General features: G+C 52.9%; 1 protein-coding gene across 1 annotated transcript; it reads right to left on the reverse strand.

Moving 5' to 3' along the window:
- LOC8072945 (formate dehydrogenase 1, mitochondrial) lies at nucleotides 662-20,910 on the reverse strand. The gene is made up of 6 exons (XM_002438363.2): nucleotides 20,747-20,910; nucleotides 20,200-20,371; nucleotides 18,595-19,135; nucleotides 13,443-13,567; nucleotides 1,648-1,760; nucleotides 662-1,141 (listed from the first exon to the last, which is right to left on the reverse strand). Exons 1-6 carry the CDS (start codon nucleotides 20,810-20,812, stop codon nucleotides 1,028-1,030), a joined length of 1,131 nt encoding a protein of 376 aa, XP_002438408.1. The 5' UTR covers nucleotides 20,813-20,910; the 3' UTR covers nucleotides 662-1,027.

The following is a 24,433-nucleotide window of genomic DNA, read 5'->3' on the forward strand; positions in this document are numbered from 1 at the left end:
TAAAATTAGCGGCTAAAATTAGTACTAGTGCATCCAAACAAACCGAACCATAAGTTTCATTAGCTGATTTAGAGTTGCTAATAGATGCTTAAAGTTTATATACACATTTGACTCACTATCCAACCATCTATTAGTAGGTGCATCCGAATGACCTCCTACTAAAAACTAAGTAGCTAAAAAAATAATAACTACTCCCTCCATCTCAAATTATAAGACGTTTGACTTTTTTGACTTTAAGTTTGACCGCTTGTCTTATTCAAAAAATTTATGCAAACATAGTCAAATTTAAATCATTCTTGAAAAACTTTTATTAATAAACAAAGTCGTGACAATGAAGTGATATTTTGCACAAATTTTTTAATAAAACAAGTAGTGAAACTTGATGTCAAAAAAATCAAACGTCTTATAATTTTGGGATGGATTAAGTATTATCTACTATCTATATAATTTTTAGTGCTAATAGATCAAAGAGACCCTCTTAACTCTTTTAGTTTCTGAAGATGCTCTAAATCAGTACACTGAAACTATAATGTACCTGTCTTATTTTATTTTATTTAACTGAAATTATCTCTAGTTTATATGAACTAATGACAGCTCCTATGCTCAAGAAATAAACGAGTTAATTCATGTCCTACCCAGCTGGCTGGAAATATGCTTTCCGGAACAAAAATCTGCTAAAACCAAGGGAATAGCAGCAAATGACATAGCGCATGCAGTTCGTTACCATTTGCGTTATCACAGGTTGAACCAAAACACTATCATGTGACAACCAAAACACTATCAGTTCGTTGACAGAGAAGGGAAAAAAATGACTCTTATTCATCACCTCGGTGAGACAAGCAAGGCATTCTTATTGCAGGTGGCCGCTGACAGGTTTCTCAGCTCCTCGGTGAGATAAGCAAGGTATTCTTATTGCAGGTGGCCGCTGACAGGTTTCTCAGAGCTACTCTCATACAGTGACGCAACAGCAGTTTCTTCCTCGCAGCTTCTCCCGAGAAAAGCCATATTGCAGCGACATCTCGCACGGTCACTGGTACTGGCTGGCAAGCTGGCCTTCCTTGACGATATAGTTGTGCACCGGGAAGTCCTCTCCCTTGAAATACCTATCCAGCATGTCCCTCGCACCCTCCGCATACCGCAGCTGCATGAATTGTTTGTATAACCGCAACAGTCAACAGCATCTATGAGAATGAATAGCAAATATCGTGCAAACTGCACTGACAGAACATATATCAGTGTGCATGCAGTCTGGCCCCATGGTACATGTGCACGCTGCACTATACATGTCGGCAAGGACTCAAGGTACACAGACACACTGTTAGCTAATTATTCCAGTTCTCAGTACAATTTTACTCCAGTAAAGCCATAAGGTGATTGCCATTCTAACAAGGAATTCAGCACTAATGATGACCAAACTTTTGCTGCCATCTCCATTGTTTCTTGATGTCACAGAAACGCAAGAGCAACGATGTCCCAGTGGCTAATTGAACAATATATAAAGTCATAGTTTATGGTAGGACATGATCATGTTAGAGCCTGATGATACATTGCACGGTGCTCCTAACTAAGCTAACAGAGACCTAGTTTCCTATGAGGTATTAGAATTAGATAGAATTCAAACTCAGGTAAGAAAATTCAGAACCTGACCTGCGCATCAATTGTAGTCCCAGAGATGTGAGGGGTCATGGCATGGTTAGGCATGTAGCGCCAGGGGTGATCCTTTGGTGCTGGCTGGGGGAACCACACATCACCACCGTATCCTAAGAAATGGGAATGAGATGCTCCATGTTACAGAAAGTAGTGGTCAATGTAGGAATATAGATTGCATTATTTCCCTATTCTTCAGCTAAAATGTAGTCAGGGTGTCTTTTCAGGAAAGCAAAATGCCTCATTTGAAGTTTTGATACTGAAGCCACAAAAATGCAATCATGGCTAACTTCAGCACAATCATGGACAAACAATATTACTTGTGTAGAATGCAATCATGGCTCATTTGAAGTTTTGATACTCAAGCTGTTATGACCGGCATCCCATATGCCAGGCACAAGCCCATTGGTGGCTAGGGGGAGCAAGCGGCCAGGGGGATAAGAGTCCCTATATATCTTATTTAGTTATTATTTATTCCTATTATTATTAGAGAGGAGTATAAATACTTGTAAAGACTTGGTGATTTGATTAAGCAGAAACAATCTATTGTTTCCGGCTTCCTAAAGGAAGTCGGGAGAATTAGCCCTAGCTCTCTTCCTCTCGTGCAGCCACGGCTCCTCGCCGCCGCTCCGCCCTCTTCAAGCCCCGACCTCCGATCACACACGCCTACAATCTGCGATCAGCTAGAGGCAGAACCCCGCTGCCTATCAAACTGGTATCAGACTTCATGGCGTCCTCGGCCTCTCCCCCGCCGCCGACATCCGCCGCGCCAGCCGCCACCGCCGCGCCTTCGATGACCTCAGCCACGGTGGTCCAGCCGTCGCTGCCGCTGGGAACGGCCTCTGCGGCAGCTCCTGTTTTGTCTCCAGAGCAGACAACAGCGGTGCTCTTGGATCTCAGGCACGCCATGCAGGAGGTCCAGGACACGCTGAAGGGTCTCCTCACCGGTCAGCTTCCAATACCATCGCTGCAGTCCACGCAGCCACCCCCGCCACTACCACTGTTGCCCTCATCTGCGGCCGCCCAGATGTTCTCCTACCCCTACGGGACGCCCATCGATGCGGCGCCGTCGGGCTCCTCCGCCCCTATGCCATCCACACAGGAGCCCCTCCCCCTGCTTCGTTTTCCGCCGTCGCCGTCTCAGATACCTGCCTGGGCATTGGGATCTTCGGCGCCCATCTTCACCACAGCTGCGCCGCGCCCCCATGTTCCACTAGCGCCGACCCCGACCATTGGCATGGCCCATGGCGGGCCATTCGCAGCGGGCACACTCTATGGTGGGGTTGATGGCCCACCTGTTCATGGCGGCGGTCTTCTTCCAGCCTACTCTGCTCCCTCACCAGCCCTCTACGCCGATCTGGAGGGCGACTACCAGGGGACCGGCCAGGGTTTCCATTCGCCGAAGTTCCACAAGCTAGAGTTCTCGATGTACGACGGCTCCGAGGACCCTCTGAATTGGCTCAATCACTGAGAGCAATTTTTCAGGGGCCAGCGCACTCTGGCTTTCGATCGCACACGCCCTCGAGCAGGATGAGTGGATGCCTCCATGGGATCGCTTCAGGGAGTTGTGTCACCTCCAGTTCGGTCCGCCGGTCCGCGGCACTCGCTTGGCCGAGTTAGCCCGCCTGCCGTTCACCTCCACCGTGCATGAGTACTCCGACCGCTTTAAGGCGCTGCAGTGCCACGCCCGCAACCTGTCGGCTCCACAGAAGGCGGAGCTCTACGTGGGCGGCTTACCGGAGCACATCCGGGTCGACGTCGAGCTCCGCGACCCCCAGGATCTCCAAACGGCCAAGGACCTCGCCAGGGCGTTCGAGCGGCGCGCCGCAGCCATGGCGGCAGTTCCCGCTGCGCGCGGTGTGCGCCCTCCACCGCGGGCAGGCGTGCCTCCATCTCCCCGTCCTCCAGCCGGGCCTCCTGCACCAGTGGGCGTGCCAGGTCAGGCTGCAGCGGGTAACGCTGTTCCGCCAGCATAGCAGTTCCGCCGTCTTTCTCCGGCGGAGCAGCTAGAACACCGCCGTCAAGGGTTGTGCTACAACTACGACGAACCCTACGTTCACGGTCATGTGTGCCCGCACCTCTTCTACCTCGAGTCAGATGACTACATCGACGATGCGTTGGTGGCCGCTGAGGCCGCCGACGGGGTCACCCACCTCGAGGACACGCTGCTTAGGAAACTGCGACCGATACGGCCCTCGTGGCCTCCCTTCATGCCCTTGTAGGTATTCGCACAGCGAACACAATGTTGCTTCCCGTGACGGTGAAAGGGGAGCGCCTGTTGGCGCTGCTCGACACGGGCTCGACGCACAACTTCCTCCAGGGTGCGACGATGCGCCGCCTGGGACTCACTTCGCAGGAGCCGGAGGCGAGTCGTTCAATGTCACAGTAGCCAACGGCGATCGGCTACCATGTGAGGGCATTGCTCACAACGTTCCTGTCTCCATCGGCAACGAGTCCGTCTCGATCACGTGCGTCGGCCTGGATTTGGGCTGTTTTGACTTCATCCTCGGCGTCGACTACCTACGGACCTTGGGCCCCATCCTATGGGACTTCGAGGCCATGACGCTCTCCTTCTCGCGCGAGGACTGCCGCGTCCTTTGGCAGGGCGTGCGCAGCCCCAGCGTGGCTGCTCCCCAGCAGCAGCTCGCTGCCCTCTCGGCTGACGCCCAGCAGCCGCTGCTGGACGTGCTCCTACAGCAGCATGGTGCCATCTTCGACGAGCCCACGGGGCTCCCTCTGGCACGCCCGTACGACAACCGCATCCACCTGCTGCCCGGTACCGCCCCAGTCGTGGTGCGACCGTACCACTACCCCCAGTTACAGAAGGACGAGCTGGAGAGACAGTGTGCAGCCATGCTCGCCCAAGGCATCATTCGGCTGAGTACCTCTCCGTTCTCCACGCCCGTTCTGTTGGCGCGGAAGGGGGACAAGTCTTGGCGTTTCTGCATCGACTACCGTTCCCTCAACGCCAAGACCTCCAAGGACAAGTTCCCGATACCGTGGTGGACAAGCTGCTGGACGAGCTGCATGGTGCTTGATTCTTCTCCAAGCTCGATTTGCGTTCGGGCTATCACCAGGTGCGGATGCACCCCGACAACATCGACAAGACTGCCTTCCACACGCACCATGGCCATTATGAGTTTCTGGTGATGCCATTTGTGCTGTCCAATGCTCCGGCAACCTTCCAAGTCTTGATGAATGATGTGCTTCGACCCTACCTTCGCCGGTTCGTGCTGGAGTTTTTCGACGACATTCTTATTTACAGCTCATCGTGGGCAGCGCACTTGCAGCATGTCAACATCGTCCTCAACACGCTCCGAGCACATCACCTTCACTTGAAGCGCTCCAAGTGCTCGTTCGATGCGACATCGGTGGCCTACCTAGGCCATGTCATCTCTTCACGTGGCGTCGCCATGGATGTCGACAAGGTTGCTGCAGTGGCCGCGTGGCCTACCCCACGCTCCGCTCGCGGCCTCCGCGGGTTTCTGGGCCTCGCCGGTTACTACAGGAAGTTCATCCGAGATTTCGGCCTCATCGCAGCACCTCTTACACGTCTCTTGTGGCGAGACGCGTTCATATGGGATGACGACGCCACAACAACATTCGAGGCGCTGAAGAAGGCCCTGACCACGGAGCCTGTACTCCAGATGCCGAACTTTACCACGGTGTTCGTGGTGGACTGTGATGCTTCAGGCGCGGGATTCGGCGCTGTCATTCACCAGGGCGCGGGTCCCCTCGCCTACTTCAGCCGCCCCTTTGCTGCCCCTCACTTGAAGCTGGCGGCATACAAGCGCGAGCTCATCGGTTTGTCCAGGCAGTTCATCATTGGCGTCCATACTTGTGGGGGCACCACTTCCTGGTTTGTGCTGACCACTACAGTCTCAAATTTTTGCTTGACCAGCGCTTGTCCACTATTCCTCAGCATTAGTGGATCAGCAAGCTCTTCGGCTTTGACTTCGCTGTGGAGTATTGTACGGGGCGTCTGAACTCTGTGGTGGATGCCCTCTCTCGCCAGGACGCGGAGGAGGGTGTGGTCACCTTCGAGGGGGCGGCTATGGCCATCCATGCCTTGTCTGGGCCAACGTTCGCTCTCCTTGATGACATCCGGCGGGCAACAATGGCCGCTCCTGATGGCCAGCAGCTCCTTCAGCACCTTCGGGCCGGTGACCTATTGTCGCCGTGGCGCTTCGACGACGGCCTTTTTCTCCACGGCTCCCGTATTTTTGTGCCGGATCATGGGGACTTGTGCCATAAAGTCCTCCTGCTGGCGCATTTGGCGGGCCATGAGCATGTGTAGAAGACTCTTCACCGCCTCTGTGCTGATTTCTACATCCCACATGATTGGGCGTTGGTCCAAGATTGGGTGCGCTCTTGCACCACCTGCCAGCGGAACAAGGTGGAGACGTAGCCGGCGAGGCTGTTGCAGCCTCTCGAGGTGCCGTCCCAAGTGTGGGCCGACATCTCAATGGATTTCATCGAGGGGCTGCCCAAGGTCGGCGGCAAGTCCATCATCCTCACTGTGGTCGATCGCTTCTCCAAGTACGCTCACTTCATCGCGCTCGGCCAACCCTACACTGCCACGACCGTCGTCCAGGCTTTCTTCGAAGGCATTGTTCGCCTTCATGGGTTTCCGCTCTCTATTATGAGTGACCGGGACCCTGTCTTTACCTGGCATGTGTGGCAGGACCTATTCAAGATGGCCGGTGTTACTCTCCGCATGAGCACAGCTTTTGACCCTCAGACAGATGGGTAGTCCGAGGTGGTCAATTGGTGATCACCATGTACTTGCGCTGTGTGACGGGCGACCGCCCGCGTGCATGGGTGGACTGGCTCTCGTGGGCAGAGTATTGCTATAATACTTCCTTCCACACCGCCCTGCGTGCTACTCCTTTTGAGGTGGTCTACGGTCGTCCTCCCCTGCCGATGCTTCGTTACACGCCCGGGACAGAGGCCCGGGACGGCGCGTACTGAAGCTACTGATGTTATTCTCTGTTCCCGTGATGAGGTTTTGGCGGAAGTTCACCAACGTCTTTTGCAGGCCCAGCAATTGTCCAAAAAATATTATGATGCAGAGCACCGCGATGTGGAATTTCAGGTGGGCGATTGGGTCTCGCTGTGGTTGCTGCACCGGACAGCACAGTCCCTCGAGCCGCGCGCCAAGGGCAAGCTCGGCCCTCGCTATGTTGGGCCGTTCCAGGTTCTGGAACGCATTGGCCAGGTGGCGTATCGTCTTCGGCTACCATGATGGATAAGTCTCTGTTGGCTGGTGGTTGTGGGCTGCAGTAGGCAGCACATGGTCCTTGTGTAGGACAGCATCCTTGACTGCTTTTAGGACAGCAGTTAGCATCTGTAGGACAGCATCTTAGACTAGCATCTTAGACTAGTATCTTGGCATATGCTGGCTGGTTAGCAGCCCTATAAATATGTATCCCCAACCCCTCAGGTTGGTATAGCATTGTGTGAGAAATAAACCCAGAAAATTGCCCCAACTCAGTGTGCTATCCTCTCAATGAGAGTAAGGATCCTGCTCACACCTAGAGCAAGGATCCAGCGACTAACAAGTGGTATCAGAGCCGTAGTATCCTGTAGCCTAAGCATTTCCTGCTCAATCCCTTCTCCAGTCGAGCTCCCTGCCTCGCAGCAGCCCCGGCTGGCAGCAGCAGCTGTTCCGGCTGCCTCTGCTCTCCGCGCAGCAGCGCGCCATGGCCGCAGAAGGGCAGTCTCAGCACTCGGGCACCTCGAGCGCGCGGCGTCGGCAGGAGGCCGACCTCGCTGCAGCAGAGGAGCGCAGGCGAGCAGCGGCAGCGACCGCTGCAGCAGCAGCGAGGGCGTCGAGGCTGGCCCAAGCGGAGCTGGCAGCAGCCAGAGCGGAGGTGGAGGCAGCAGCAGCTGCAGATGCAGCGCGTGCAGCGGCAGCGGAGGTTGAGGACCTGCGCAGCAGTCACAGCAGCTCCATCGCTGCTGATGACAGTGCTGACCCAGACCTGGAGCTGCTGGAGAGAGATGCAGCACGCCGGCGAGCGGCGCAGTGGGCAGCTGTGCACGCCCACGAGCGTGGCCGCAGTCCAGACAGGCGTGGAGGCGCTGGCGGCGTTCCTGGAGGAGGCGCGCACGGCAACGGCAGTGGACGGGTCGAGGAAGAGCATGGCCTTCGCAGGCCACGTGGCTCTCTCTCCCCGGACCGGTACCGTGGTGGAGCCGGCGACGCTCTTGGAGGAGGCGCACATGGCAACGGCGGTGGACGGGTCGAGGGAGAGCACGGCCTTCGCAGGCCGCGTGGCTCTCTCTCCCCGGATCGGTACCGTGGCTACCACGGGTACCAGGCTGTTGCCAGGGACGTTGGCCCTGGTGGTGGGTGGCCTACCCTCACCAAGACCAACTATGTTGAGTGGGCTGCGGTGATGAAGGTGAGACTTCAGGTGCTGCACATGTGGGAGGCAGTCCGGTACGGCGACGTCGACTACGACCAGGATCGACGGGCACTGAATGCCCTCATCGCTGCAGTCCCGACCGAGATGCAGTTCTCGCTTACCAGCAAGCGGACTGCCAAGGATGCTTGGGACGCCATTGCTGCAGCACGCATCGGCAGTGATCGCGCCCGCAAGTCCACACTGCAGCAACTCCGCAAGGAGTGGGAGGACTTGGCCTTCAAGCCAGGTGAGGACGTTGATGATTTTGCTCTCCGTCTCAACACTTTGCTGCGGAAAGTGGTGCAGTTTGGTGACAACACCTACAACGAGGAGAGAGCTGTCGAGAAGCTCTTCCGCTGCGTCCCCGAGAAGTACAAGCAGATGGCTCGCTCAATCGAGTCCCTGCTAGACCTCTCCACGATGTCGATCGAGGAGGCGATAGGTCGCCTCAAGGTCGTCGACATTGACGAGCCACAACCCTCCTCGGGGCCCAAGCTCCTTCTCACCCGGGAGCAGTGGGCTGCCGGGCAAGGTGACAAGAAGAAGGGGGAGCCTTCTTCTGCAGCAGCCAGCCGCAAGCGTGGCAAGCGCGGCAAGTCACGCAAAGGCGCCCAGGCCGGGGCGCAAGGGCGTGCCAACGGAGGCGCCCGCGGAGGTGTCCAAGGCGCCGCCGCCGAAAAACCCAAGCCGGCACAAGATGACTGCTGCAGGAACTGTGGTCTTGCTGGCCATTGGGCTAAGGACTGCAGGCAGCCACGACGCGCCCAGGCCCACGTCGCGCAGGCGGAGGAGGAGGAGCCGACAGCTCTGTTCATGGCACATGCTAGCGCCGAGCCATCTCCAGCAGCACCGGCTGCAGCGGCTCTTCTCCACCTCGACGAGGCCAAGGCACACGCCCTCCTCAGCAGCGGGTCCGGCGGCAGCAACAAGATCGATGGGTGGTGCCTCGACACCGGCGCCACCCACCACATGACAGGCCGGCGGGAGTTCTTCTCCGAGCTCGACTCCAACGTTCGAGGCTCCGTCAAGTTCGGGGACGCCTCCGCCGTAGAGATCAAGGGCGCCGGCTCCGTAATCTTCGTCGCCAAGAATGGTGAGCATCGGCTGCTCACCGGCGTCTACTACATCCCCGCGCTGAGGAACTCCATCATCAGCTTGGGACAGCTGGATGAGAATGGCTCGCGCGTGGAGATCAAGGACGGCGTGCTTCGCATTTGGGATCCTCGTCACCGACTTCTCGCCAAGGTGAACAGGGGGAGCAACCGCCTCTACGTCCTTCACGTACAGGTGGCGCAACCTTTTTGCCTTGCAGCTCGGCGAGACGATGAAGCCTGGCGGTGGCACGAGCGCTTTGGGCACCTCAACTTCGAGGCCCTAAAGCAGCTCGGCAACAAGGAGATGGTGCAGGGCATGCCGTGTGTCGACCACGTGGAGCAGTTCTGCGACACCTGCGTCCTCACCAAGCAGCGACGGCTGCCCTTTCCCCGCCAAGCAAGCTTCCGCGCCAAGGAGAAGCTGGAGCTCGTGCACGGCGACCTTTGCGGCCCCGTGACACCAGCTACACCTGGAGGACGACGCTACTTCCTCCTCCTCGTCGACGACGCGTCCCGCTACATGTGGGCTGTCCTCCTCGACACCAAGGGGGCAGCCGCGGACGCCATCAAGCACCACCAAGCTGCTGCGGAGGAGTGCGGCCGCAAGCTTCGGGTGCTGCGCACAGACAACGGCGGCGAGTTCACGGCGGCTGAGTTCGCGGCGCACTGCGCCGACGAGGGGATCCAGCGCCACTTCATCGCGCCGTACACCCCGCAGCAGAACGGCGTCGTCGAGCGCCGCAACCAGACGGTGGTCGCCACCGCCCGCGCCCTCCTCAAGCAGAGAGGGATGCCGGCGATCTACTGGGGAGAGGCGGTGATGACCGCTGTCCATCTCCTCAACCGCTCGCCCACCAAGGCGCTTGACGGCATGACGCCGTACGAGGCTTGGCACGGGCGCAAGCCGGTGGTGAGTCACCTCCGCATCTTCGGTTGTCTGGCGTTCGCCAAGGAGCTCACTCACGTCGGCAAGCTTGACGACCGGAGCACTCCAGGAGTGTTCATCGGCTACGCGGAGGGCGCCAAGGCCTACCGCATCCTCGACCCTGTGACACAGCGCGTCCGCATCTCTCGGGACGTCGTGTTCGATGAAGGGCGAGGCTGGACTTGGGACAAGGCGGTGGACGACGGCTCGGCTTCGACCCTCAGGGACTTCGTCGTCGACTACGTCCACTTGGAGGGAGCCGGGGGAGCTAGCAGCTCGTCCTCACCGAGCTCGCCCTCCTCGGCACCCAGCTCGCCATCAGCTTCGGCGAGCCCACCACCGCCTTCACCACCAGCGAGTCCAACACCACCGGCTACACCACGCACTCCTGCACCGGCTCCCCACTCTCCTGCACCGGCACCGGCAACTCCAAGGTCGGCACCAGCAGCTTTGGTCCGTCAGCGTTCGGTGGAGTTCGCCACTCCACTGTCCGGCGACGAGGATCGCGTCGACGCCTACCACGACGATGAGCCTCTACGCTACCGCACCATGGACAACATCCTCGGTAACCAACGTGTCCCTGGGTTAGCGGTACACGACTTCGAGGCAGAGCTGCACCTGGCACACGAGGACGGTGAGCCTCGCTCCTTCGCTGAGGCAGAGGGAGACGCGGCATGGCGTGCCGCGATGCAGCAGGAGATGGACGCGGTCGAGCAGAACCGCACTTGGGAGCTCGCTGATCTCCCTCGTGGTCACCGCGCGATCACCCTTAAGTGGGTGTTCAAGCTGAAGAGGGATGAAGCCGGTGCCATCGTCAAGCACAAGGCTCGCTTGGTGGCACGAGGTTTCGTGCAGCAGGAGGGGGTCGACTTCGACGACGCCTTCGCCCCCGTAGCACGGATGGAGTCCGTGCGACTTCTCCTTGCGCTAGCTGCCCAGGAGGGCTGGCGTGTCCATCACATGGATGTCAAGTCGGCGTTCCTTAACGGCGACTTGAAGGAGGAGGTCTACGTGCACCAGCCGCCGGGATTTGTGATTCCCGGCAAGGAAGGCAAGGTGCTTCGTCTGCGCAAGGCCCTCTATGGCTTGCGGCAGGCACCGAGGGCGTGGAATGCCAAACTGGATTCCACAATGAAGGGGATGGGCTTCGAGCAAAGCCCGCACGAGGCGGCCATCTACCGGCGGGGCAGGGGACGAAAGGCCCTGCTGGTGGGTGTCTACGTCGATGATCTTGTGATCACCGGCACCGAGGAGGTGGAGATCGAGGCGTTCAAGGAGAAGATGAGGGCGACCTTCCAGATGAGCGACTTGGGCCCTCTCTCTTTCTACCTGGGGATCGAGGTCCACCAGGACAGCTCCGGTACCTCTCTCCGCCAGACAGCCTACGCCAAGCGCATTGTGGAGCTGGGCGGTCTCACCGGCTGCAACCCAGCCCACACTCCTATGGAGGAGAGGCTGAGGCTGAGTCGGGAGAGTACGGAGGAAGAGGTGGACGCGACGCAGTACCGGCGCATTGTGGGCAGCCTTCGCTACCTTGTCCACACGCGACCGGACTTGGCGTTCGCCGTCGGCTACGTCAGCCGGTTCATGCAGCGACCGACGACGGAGCACCAGCAGGCCGTGAAGAGGATCCTCCGCTACGTTGCGGGCACCTCCGACTACGGTTTGCACTACCCGAGGTGCCCCGGTGCAGCACATTTCATCGGGTACAGTGACAGCGACCACGCCGGCGACATCGACACGAGCAAGAGCACCAGCGGGACGCTCTTCTTCCTCGGCAAGTGTCCGATCAGCTGGCAGTCGGTCAAGCAGCAGGTGGTGGCTCTGTCCAGCTGCGAGGCAGAATACATCGCAGCCACTACCGCTTCTACTCAGGCTCTGTGGCTGGCTCGGCTGCTTGGTGATCTCCTTGGCAGAGACGCAGAGGCAGTGGAGCTCAGGGTGGACAGCAAGTCCGCCTTGGCCTTGGCGAAGAATCCAGTCTTCCATGAGCGCAGCAAGCACATCCGGGTGAGGTACCACTTCATCAGGAGCTGCCTGGAGGAAGGGAGCGTTCGGGCCAACTACATCAACACCCAAGACCAGCTCGCCGACTTTCTGACCAAGTCCCTTGGACGAGTCAAGTTCCAGGAACTTCGCGCCAGGATCGGGATGGCTCAGATACCCCACAAGGAGCCACACAAGACTTAGGGGGAGAATGATGGATAAGCCTCTGTTGGCTGGTGGTTGTGGGCTGCAGTAGGCAGCACATGGTCCTTGTGTAGGACAGCATCCTTGACTGCTTTTAGGACAGCAGTTAGCATCTGTAGGACAGCATCTTAGACTAGCATCTTAGACTAGCATCTTGGCATATGCTGGCTGGTTAGCAGCCCTATAAATATGTATCCCCAACCCCTCAGGTTGGTATAGCATTGTGTGAGAAATAAACCCAGAAAATTGCCCCAACTCAGTGTGCTATCCTCTCAATGAGAGTAAGGATCCTGCTCACACCTAGAGCAAGGATCCAGCGACTAACATACCAGAGGGTGCTCGTTTGCACGACGTCTTCCACGTGGGCTTGCTCAAGCGCCACAAAGGTGAACTCCTAGCAGCGCCAGGCGTTCTCCAGCCTACTATGGATGGTCGGCTATTGTCAGTCCCTACCAAGGCTCTTAAGGTTCAGCAGCGCCGGGGCGTTTGGCACGTCCTTGTTCAATAGCGCGGACTTTCTGAAGAAGATGCAACATGGGAGTCTCTCGACGAGTTTTGCACCCTCTACCCCTACTTCCAGCTCGACGACGAGCTGTTTTTGCAGGCGGGGAGAGATGTTATGACCGGCATCCCATATGCCAGGCGCAAGCCCATTGGTGGCAAGGGGGAGCTGGCGGCCAGGGGGATAAGAGTCCCTATTTATCTTATTTAGTTATTATTTATCCCTATTATTATTAGAGAGGAGTATAAATACTTGTAAAGACTTGGTGATTTGATTAAGCAGAAACAATCTATTGTTTCCGGCTTCCTAAAGGAAGTCGGGAGAATTAGCCCTAGCTCTCTTCCTCTCATGCAGCCACGGCTCCTCGCCGCCGCTCCGCCCTCTTCAAGCCCCGACCTCCGATCACACACGCCTACAATCTATGATCAGCTAGAGGCAGAACCCCGCTGCCTATCAGAAGCCACAAAATGCAATCATGGCTAACTTCAGTACAATCATGGACAAACAATTCAGCACTAACTTGTGTAGCTGCGGTATTTTGTGATTGCCATGATTTCATTCTTTTGAAGCACAAACAATATTACTTCATGGACAACTTCAGTAGAATCAGGCTAACTTGTGTAGAAATACTGTTGTGTAAAGAAGCAAAGAAAACATATTAATGCAGTAAGTACCAGCAATGTGGCCGCTAGAACATGCATCTGCGACTGCTTGAGTATCCATGATTGCTCCTCGAGCATTATTCACAATAATTACACCTTTCTTCATCTTTGCAATCCTCTCTTTGTTAAACATGCCTCTGAACAGAAGAGCCAACAAAACTGTTAGATATATGTATATCTATGGGGTTAATTGTATATTGCTTACTTGTAACTCAAGTCATTATTGACTATATAATCAAAGCCACCCAACCCAAGGGGTATGAGGTGTTTGTCATAATTCTGCATGGTATCAAGCTACTAGGGTTTATACCCTCCCGATCCCTACCCTTCCGCTGCCCTAACCCCCTGGCCGCCTCCACAGCCGCCGTGCCCTAGGGCGCCGCTGCTCCACCAGCCGCCGCCGTCTCTCTCAGGCCGCCGCCCCACCTCCCACCATGTCTACCTCTTCTACAACCTCTGCTGCAACCTCTGGCACCCAGGGTGCCAACCCCTCCACCTCTCTCGGATCTGGTGAAGGCACCCCCATCATCGCGCCCCCCCTACGCCGCCGTCAACGTGAAGCACCATGTTCCCATCACGTTGGAGTTGGCTCACCCCAACTACAACAAGTGGGCTGCCTTCTTCACCTCCCTCTGCGGCAAGTTCTACCTCGGCAGCCACGTCGACGGCTCTCTGGCGCCTGCTCCCACCGATGCATCGTGGGTTGCTGCAGACTGCGATGTTCGTGGATGGATCTACAGATCCGTCGCTGACGACGTCCCCGACCTCGCCATGGCTCCCGAGCAGACGGCTCGTGACCTATGGGTCGCGATCGCGGATCTGTTCCAGGCCAACAAGGCGCCGCGTGCTGTCTTCCTTGCGGAACAGTTCCATTCAATGACACAGGGCGACCTTTCCATCGACCAGTTCTGTCAACGCATGAAGCAGACTGCTGATTCCCTCCGTGATGTTGGCCACACCATCCTCGCCTCCCAGCTCGTGCTGAACCTTCTGCGTGGTCTCAACCCGCACTACTCCAGCACTGCCGACGACATTGTCAACAAGGACGTGCTGCCGTCCTTTGCTGCTGCTCACAACATGCTCGTCCTCAAGGAGCTTCGCCTTGCCAACGAGTCCAAGGTGCAGACTGGTGCTGCTCTCCTTGCAGGCCCTCCGTCGTCATCTACCTGCACCAACGCATCCTGCCGCTCCTCCAACTCTGGTTCTCCCGCCGCCCCTCCTCAGCAGCATGCGGGGAACTCAGGTTCTGGAGGGGGCGGCTCTGGTGGTGGTCGCAACAACAACCACCACCGTGGTGGTCGCCGTGGCAACAGTCAGCAGCAGCAACAAGCCGGCGGTCACCGACAACAGGCTGCCCAACCCGCTGGTCCATGGTTCTGCTTCAGTCCAGCTGCTTTCTAGACTGGGCAGCGCCCTGCCTGGCGCCCTCCTGGTGGTCCCGGTGTGCTCAGGCAAGCATCCCAGGCGCACACTGCCTTCGCGCCCCTGCAATACTCCATGTCGGCGCTCCCACCGCAGCAGCAGCAGTGGGATCCTACTGCCCTGGTTGCTGCCCTCAACCAGATGTCTATGAACCAGGACGGTGCACCTTGGGTCATGGACACCAGCGCCACTGCCCACATGCACTCCTACGACGGTATCCTTACTTTCCGCTCCCCTCCTTCCTCCCCGTCCGTCATTGTCGGTGATGGAACCTCTCTCTCTCTCAATGGGCAGGGCAACTGCCTTCTCTCCACGCCTTCCTCCAACTTTGCACTAAATAATGTTCTTATTGTTCCATCCATTATTCGCAATCTCCTTTCCGTACGTCAGTTCACTCGTGACAACAACTGTTCTGTCAAATTTGACGCTCTTGGTTTTTCTGTTAAGGATCCTCGGACCAGTCGGGTGATGCTTCGCTGCTCCGGCGACCTCTACACCTTCCCTGTCGCCTCCCATCAAGCTTATGCCGCCTCATCCGATGTTGCCCTCCTGTGGCACGGTCGTCTGGGTCATCCTAGTCCAGCAGTTTTCACTCGCCTCCAGCGTTTAGTCCCCTCTAACAAATACCTCACTAGCATCTGCCATGCCTGTCAGCTTGGCAAACATGTTCGTCTTTTAGTAGTTCCTCTTCATGTACCTTGGCTCCATTTGAACTACTGCACTGTGATGTTTGGACATCTCCTATTTCTAGTGTTTCCGGCAATTCTTATTACCTGGTTATATTAGATGATTACACTCATTACTGCTGGACGTTTACCCTTAAGCGCAAGTCTGATGTTCATCAGCATCTAGTTCAGTTTTGTGCCTTTGCTCGCACCCAGTTCTCGCTGCCCGTTAAGTGCTTCCAAGCAGATAACGGGACTGAATTTGTGAACGCCACAGCAACCTTTCTCACATCCAATGGGATCCTCCTTCGTCTTTCCTGCCCCTATACTTCGGCCCAAAATGGCAAGGCTGAACGTGTTTTGCGCACTCTCAATGACATAGTCCGCACTCTTCTTCTCCACTCCTCCATGCCTTCAGCCTATTGGGCTGAAGCCCTCGCCACCGCCACTTACCTCTTAAATCGCCGCCCGAGCTCTGCTATTTCTCACGAGATTCCTTTTTCTCGCCTTTATGGACAGCCGCCTGATCTGTCCAATCTTCGTGTTTTCAGGTTCCTCTGCTATCCTAACCTTTCTGCCAACATTCCCCATAAGCTCGCACCACGTTCCTCTGCGTGTCTGTTCCTCGGCTACCCGACATCTCACAAAGGCTATCGCTGCCTTGATCTGTCCTCTCGTCGCGTCATCATATCTCACCATGTTGTGTTCGATTAGACCACTTTTCCTTTTTCAGCTAACATTGCAGGGCTCTCCTCTCCGGCGTCGCTCAACTTCCTTGTCGATGACAGTGACAATCTTGCGCCACTCCTTCAAGGTGTCACACCCCAGCCTGGTGGGCGTGGTTCTGTACCCCCGTTCGGCTCGCCGACTCAACCTGGCGGGCGTGGTTCTGTACCCCCGTCCGGCTTGCTGACTCCACCTGGCGGGAGTGGTTTTGTGCCCCTGTCCGGCTCGCCGCCTCAGCCTGGTGGGCGTGGCTCCATGCCCCTGTTCGGCTCGCCGCCTCTTGATGACCCCGCCGTCATCTCCTGCGGCCGTATTGTTCCAGCCATCCCACCGACGTCACAGGTCCCGTCGGGGCGGTTCGGCAAGGTCTTCATCCGTCTTCCCAAGCCGCCGACCTCAGCACCTACTCCGACCGCGGGAACCACAGCCCCCGCTACTGGTGCCTCACCCGCTCCTGGTGTGCCAGCAGGTGACCTCGCTGCCCCTGGTGCACAGCCAGGTACCCCGCTGCCAGGAGGCCCGGCCGCAGCAATCCCACCTGCTGCTCGTGCTACTACAAGGCTGCAATCCGGCGCTATTCGTCTCGTTGACTACAGCAGCGCGTTCCTGTCTACCACCGTCGCCTCGCCACTACCAGCTAACTATCGCAGTGCACTAGCTAATCCGTAGTGGCGTGCTGCTATGGCGGAGGAATTTCAGGCTCTTGTTGATAACAACACCTGAAGGCTGGTTCCTCGTCCACCTCGTGCCAACATCGTCACTGGCAAGTGGATTTTCAAGCACAAGTATAATGCTGATGGTTCGCTTGCTCGACACAAGGCTCGCTAGGTTGTCCAGGGTTTCTCTCAATAGTACGGCGTCGACTATGATGAGACCTTCAATCCAGTTGTTAAACCGGCCACCATCCACGTTGTTCTCAGCATTGCTACATCGCGCTCTTGGCCGATCCACCAGCTCGACGTGAAGAACGCCTTTCTTCATGGTCATCTTCAAGAGACCGTCTACTGTCAGCAGCCTCCAGGCTTCGTCGACCCTTCTGCTCCTGACCATGTTTGTTTGCTGCAGAGGTCTCTTTATGGTCTGAAACAGGCACCTCGGGCGTGGCACCAGCGGTTTGCCACGTATCTTCGACAGCTCGGGTTCCAGCCCTCGGCCTCTGATGTGTCTCTCTTTATTTATAAAGATAGAGACAGTGTCGCCTACCTGTTGCTCTACGTCGACGACATTGTCCTGACGGCCTCTTCTCCGGCACTCCTCGTCGCATCACTGAGCGTCTTAGCTCAGAATTTGTGATGACGGATCTCGGCGCGCTTCACCACTTCCTCGGCATCTCCATCACGCGCACGGCCGATGGTCTGTTCCTCTCCCAGCGGCAGTATGCTGTTGAGCTTCTCCAGCGTGCTGGCATGTCAGAGTGCCATCCCACCACGATGCCTGTGGACTCTAAGTCCAAACTATCCGCTGCTGGTGGTCCTCCCGTCGACGACCCTGCTTTCTACCTCAGCCTTGCTGGTGCGCTGCAGTATTTGACACTCACACGTCCAGACTTGGCATATGCAGTTCAGCAGGTCTGTCTGTTCATGCATGATCCGTGGGAGCCGCATCTTGCTCTCGTCAAGCGCATTCTTCGCTATGTCAAGGGCACCCTTACGCAAGGTTTGTATATTGGCACTGGTCCTGATCGCTTTCTCACGGCGTACTCTGATGCGGACTAGGCTGGTTGTCCTGACTCCCGGCGCTCCACGTTAGGCTACCGTGTCTTCCTCGGTGACACGCTGATGATCTGGTCTTCCAAACGGCAGACCACTGTCTCCCAATCTAGTGCCGAAGCGGAGTACCGGGCGGTTGCTCATGCAGTCGCCGAGTGTTGTTGGCTGCGCCAACTTCTTTAGGAGCTGCATCTGCCTCTACAGTCGGCTACAGTTGTCTCCTGTGACAACGTTAGCGCTGTATATATGACAGCTAACCCTGCTCATCATCGCCGGACCAAACATATTGAGATCGACATTCACTTCGTCCGAGAGAAGGTGGCTCTTGGCGAAATACAGGTTTTCCATGTACCGTCGTCTCATCAGTTCGCTGACATCATGACTAAGTGTCTTCCTGTACAGTTGTTCAGTGATTTTAGGTCTAGTCTGTGCGTCCGTGAATCTCACGCTTCAACTATGGGGGAGTGTTAGATATATGTATACCTAGAGGGTTAATTGTATATTGCTTACTTGTAACTCAAGTCATTATTGACTATATAATCAAAGCCACCCAACCCAAGGGGTATGAGGTGTTTGCCATAATTCAGCAAAAACTCAGAAAATGCATATGTTAAAATATTTTGGAAATGACAAGTTACAAACCTTGTTTTCTCCGTAAGAGGTGTGTTGATCACAATCACATCACACTTCGGAAGCATAGCATCCAGGTCCTCCTCAAATTTGGCCCCAATTTCTTTCTCAAGCTCTGGGTCAATCTGAAGTCTGTCATGGTAAAGCAGGTTGCAGTTAAAGGGCTTAAGACGCTGAAGCAAGAGCCTGCCTATACGACCAGCCCCAACAGTCCCAACAGTTTTTCCTTCAAGATCATAAGCTCTGTGGGCAATGCCTGCTACGTTCCATTCACCTTGAACTACCTGTTGGTACCCAGGCAAGAAGTTCCTGAGCAGAATCAGAATGCGCAAGAGCTCATCTTCTGCAACAGAGACGGTGTTACTTCCAGTGACCTCAGCCACAGTTAAGCCTGCAGCAGCCGCTGCTGGAAGATCAATATGATCAGAGCCGATTCCAGCAGTGAGAAGAAGCTCAAGATTCTTTGCCTTCTTTATCCTCTCTGCAGTGACATAAGCTGGGTGGAAAGGGGTGGTAATCAGGACATGCATGTCTTCAATGTGCTTCTCCAGTTCTGGAAACAATTGCAGAAATCATTTAGTCGAAACAAGTACAGAACCAGAGTCTCATGAAAATTGTATCGGAGTTCTGCCATGGGCTACAAAAAGGTGATGGGCCAGTTGGTCTCAAGCCCAGGTTACACAGCCTGCCGACTGGTCTGTTCCCCTTACAAGAGTCTAGAACTACAAATAGCCTGCCAACACCACCAGACCACTGGCCTGCGTCCCTCATAAAGAATCAGAGACTTTTTTCGAGACCAAAGGACCAGAGACTCAGAACTGGGGGTCCCAAAAACAATTGAATTTTAGATCTGTTCTAAGTAAAACTATTTTAAATTTGAACAAGTTTATAAAAAATAATATTAATAGTTATGAATTCAAATGAATATATTATAAAAATATACTCCATGATAGATATGATGATACTTGTTTCATACTGCCAGTACTATTTTTTTTCTATAAAAAAAATAGTCAAACTGAAGATGGTTGAAGTTAGCACTGTAGTTAGAATTGCATTTTTTTCAGGATGAAGGGTGTAAATACTAAGTTGTACATCAATATATTTCATTTTAGTAAGCATAGGTACACAATCAGCATCCATAAGAATCTTAAGTAATAGTACAGCAATAAGACAACATGACAGTCAATGCCACTGCAGTTTCCGAACAGTTGGGCTAAACCAGACACTTGGTCATAGAATGGCCCTACCAAATTAAGAACACCATTTATCCGTCTCCATGGATCAGGAAAAAAAATCCCCATTCTAAATTACCAGAAACAAAAGCAGTTGACGTCTGCAACGTTATGATACTGTCAAGCTACCCAGTATGGACTGGGGATGCTGCTACCTTCATCCACTGAGTTACCAGTAAAAAGTTCTATTTGAGTTCAGAAATACTCCCTCCGTACCCAAAAAAAAAAGATCTTACGGGTTTAGTCAAAATTAAACTGTTGTAAGTTTGAGTAAATTCCTCATGTAATCTTGAAATGTGTGCAAGAGATAGCTTTTCTTGCTCTTCTATTTTAAAATATGAAACAAAATGCTTAGAGCTAGCCGACGTGGTGGGGCTATACTGACCACAGTTGGGGCCCTCCTTGTCATCGGTGACAATGTACTGATGGCCCTGCGACTCGAGCCAGCCGCGGATGCCGAGTGCTCCCTCGACGCAGCCGACGAAGTTGGGGTTCTTGTCGGCATACTCCCCGGCCTTGTAGAACACCCCAACGATTTTCTTGCTGCCTGCAGACGTCTGCAGAACAAAGGAAGTATTCAATCAATGAGAATACATTTGCAAAGTTCCGTGTCATAAATAGATCGGACTGCTCCAGCATCTGAAATTAAGGCACAAGCAATACATCTGGTGTCAACTAAACTCTATTAAATTTCACCCAGGAGGAAAAAAACCATACACAAGGGAGGGAAAGCAAAAAAGTGATAAATGAGAGGAACAGAGAATCCTGAAAAGAAGCACAGGCAACACTGAAAGGAGTGAAAAATTCGCCCGTCCCGCACCCGCAGCTGAGAATCGCGAGCGGAAAGTTGCCGCGTTTTGATAAACTCGGCGTAATAGCCACGATGAATCAACGAGCACGCGAGAAAGGTAGAGTAGGGAGGATTGGCTTACGTGTGCGGCGCTTGAACCGAGCGCCCGGTCGACCAGCTGCCTAGCGGCGGCCCTCCACATCGCCATGAACCGCGAAGCCAAAGAAGGATCAGGGAGAAGGAACCGCACGGCCAGGAAGAGCAGGAGTGAGAGCGAGGCGGAAGAGGAAGAGGAATAACTACAGGAGTGACTGCGGCTATATATGGGTAACGGGCTGGCCTGGCCCGGCCCGACACGGCAGCGGGCCAACACAGCCCGATGTGGTCAGGCCAATAAATTATGCCGTGCCTTGCGGGTCTAGCCTTCCGCCCAAGCATAACCCGTTGGGTCATTTTTTTTATCAGGCCAGCTCGATGAACAGGACTTTTTAGCAGACCGGGCTGACTTAAAGTCCACGAAATACTAGGAGAGAGCCGCGAGAACCAAAGAAGCCGCTCTTGCAGATTGGCAAAAGTGCTCGGTGTCGGATCCACCACCTTCCACGAGGATGTCGTTGTTCTTGAGACGAAGGGCGCCGCACTCGTCGGAGATTTGGCTGTAGGGGGGAGGTGGCCAACAAACACCGGTTCATCGCAGTGCTCAAGGCGTGCTAGGAAGTGTGGTGGCTGAGTGGATTAGGCCTTTAAGTTAGGAAATGAAAGATACAATATATATATATATATATATGACGCGTTTATTTTACACGCGCGTGTAGTTACTCTCATCTATATATCTCTAGATTTAAGGTGTATATGACCGAATGAAATGTATATAGACAAAGTATATGATCATACTAGACCATGTAGAGTGATATGTATGTTAAGTATGTATGCATACATAGAGTATATGGTTATACTTATTATATATAATATAGTAGTGGCATTTTAGTAATATATTTAAAATATAATTTTTTTTGAAAAATTTTCGCGTGGTAAGATCTAGAGTATCTTAATATGAGTATATAAACATACTGAAACCGATAAACAAGTATGAATACATACACAATGTAGTTTATTGAAGATGAGAGTAACTACACGTACGTGTAAAAAGGAATTTCCATATATATATATATATATATATATATATATATATAGTATACTCTATAGCTAGCTATAGAATACCATATTCTAGCCAGGCCAATCTGACCGCACCATCCACCGGCAGTGATGCCTATCCAGGCGTGCGCTAGTTGATTCCTGTAATTTTTTTTTAAGGAGATTACCTCTGCTTTTGAGAAAGCAATAATAGTTTTTACAGACTGGTGATACCAGTTTACCAGATCACAAAAAAACGAAAGAAGCTAGCTCACACTGCTAGTGCTGACCTCCTCAAACAACACACACTTATTACAAGATAACAATGTCTGAATTAAAGGTGTGAAGACGGCCACTCTTGCTGATCCAGGACCCTAGGATCTCCACCATCTCAGATAAGTGTATCTTGTCGGCGTCCTTCATAAGCTCTCTCCACATCTGAAGAAGATTGATAGTATTGTACAGAACCACATTAGGATTTGCAGGAAAGATTTTCTGAATAGCCATACTATTTCTATTTTTCCAGATTGCCAGTGAAAGAGCAGCAAAGAATTAACACAATTCTTTGGGGGACTCCCAGCCTCCTTGGCAGCCAATCATACAAGAAATTCTGTTTTGACGTCGGGAATTCATGCCACCCAAAAGCATCTCTAATACAGCACCATAAGTATTGTGAAAAGCAGCACTCAAAAAAATGTGGTTAACAGTTTCATGTTCATTACAAACACAGCAAAGGGGACTACCCTGCCACCCTCTCCTTTTTAGTGTTACTGCAGCCTGTAGTTTATCATGATACATTTGCCAAAGAAAAACTTTGACTTTAAGAGGAATTTTACTCTTCCAAATCAAGCCACAAAGCCGATCCCTCACCCCCCATGGGTTATTATGTAGTATAGAGATTTAGTAGTAAAATGATTTGATTTGTCTAACACCCATTTAACAGAATCTTCCTTAGTACAATCAAAATGAACCCCCTCTAAAATCTGTTGTAAGCCTACCCATTCCTCAAACCAAGTCCCTTGCAACCTTCTTCTGAAAGTTAAACCCCATTCCTCTCCATCCCAAATGTCACAAACCAGATCATGCTGATTTTCATTGATCTCATATAAAGCTGCAAACTGAGTTTTTAGTGGCATGTTCCCAACCCATGAGTCATGCCAAAATCTGACCCTATCACCTCTATAAACTTTGTATTCTGCACCCCACTTAAATAAGTGTTTCACTTTATGTAAACCTTTCCAAAACTGAGAAGACCCTTTCTGGTTTGAGCAGAAGAAATTGCCTGCATGTATATATTTAGCTTTAAGTAGTTTGCACCACAGTTCATCTGATCCAATCTCAATTTTCCAAATCCATTTAGTTAAGAGGCATTGGTTCATGATTTCAGTATTGATAATTCCTAAACCACCATGGTCTCTAGGTCTGCACACTGCCATCCACTTTGCCATATGATATTTGAAGATGTCATCTGCTCCTCTCCAAAAGAATTTAGATCTAATTGTATCCATCTTGGCATGAAGACCCTTTGGTAGAAAATAAAAACCCATAACATACATGGGCAAACTACTCAAACAAGTATTCGTTAAAATCAGTTTCCCCCCTGAGGTCATGTACTTGCCTTTCCATGGATCTAAACGTTTGATCATCTTATTAAGAATTCCTTGGAAGGCTCCCATGCCTAATACTGAATCAGAAACAGGAATGCCCAAATACTTCATTGGTAACTCTCCCAATCTACAATTTAACATATTGGCTTTCCTTTCTTTCTCCTCTTGGCTATATCCAAAAAGGATGACTTCACTCTTATGGTAGTTAATCTTTAATCCTGATAGCCATTCAAAGCAATAAAGAATCACTTTCAAGTTTGTAATCGAATTGTCTGAACCATCTATCATTAGAACAGTATCATCCGCATATTGAATGTGTGAAATACCATTTGGGATCAGATGCTCAACCACTCCTTTAATCAAATGTTTACTAACAGCCTTGTCCAACATAGCACTTAAGGAATCAGCCACTAGGTTAAAGAGAAGGGGAGATAAGGGATCTCCCTGTCTCAGCCCTCTCAGAGTTTTAAAATAGGGTCCCCTAGTACTATTCACATTGACACAAACCTGTCCCCCCTTAACAGTTTGCATAACCCAATTAATCCACTTACCAGGAAAACCTTTTCCTTTTAATACTTCCTCTAGAAAGTCCCATCTCACCCTGTCATAAGCCTTTTCAAAGTCAATTTTCATAATCAGTCCCTGCTTCTTTTTGTGACTTAGCTCATGCAACACTTCATGAAGAATAACAACTCCTTCTAAAATGTTTCTCCCTTGTATGAAGCCAGATTGATTAGTTTCAATAACCTCCTTGGCTACTGGGGTAAGCCTGCCTGTGAGCACCTTAGTAAAAACTTTAAAATCAACATTCAACAAGCAAATGGGCCTATATTGCTTGATCGTGGCTGCATCTTTGACCTTGGGTACTAAAGTGATCACTCCATAATTCAGTCTCTTAATATCCAACTTACCATTATAGAAATCTTCAAACATACTATAGTAATTATCTTTAATATTGTCCCAGAATTGTTGGAAAAAACTAGCCCCATATCCATTTGGGCCTGGTGCAGCCTCTTGTTTCATATAAAAAACTGCTTGCTTAATCTCCTCCATGGAGAAAGCTTTCTCCAGTTTCTGACCATTTATCT

This window comes from Sorghum bicolor, chromosome 10 (assembly GCF_000003195.3).
Source record: "Sorghum bicolor cultivar BTx623 chromosome 10, Sorghum_bicolor_NCBIv3, whole genome shotgun sequence".
In the NCBI taxonomy this organism is placed as follows: domain Eukaryota; kingdom Viridiplantae; phylum Streptophyta; class Magnoliopsida; order Poales; family Poaceae; genus Sorghum; species Sorghum bicolor.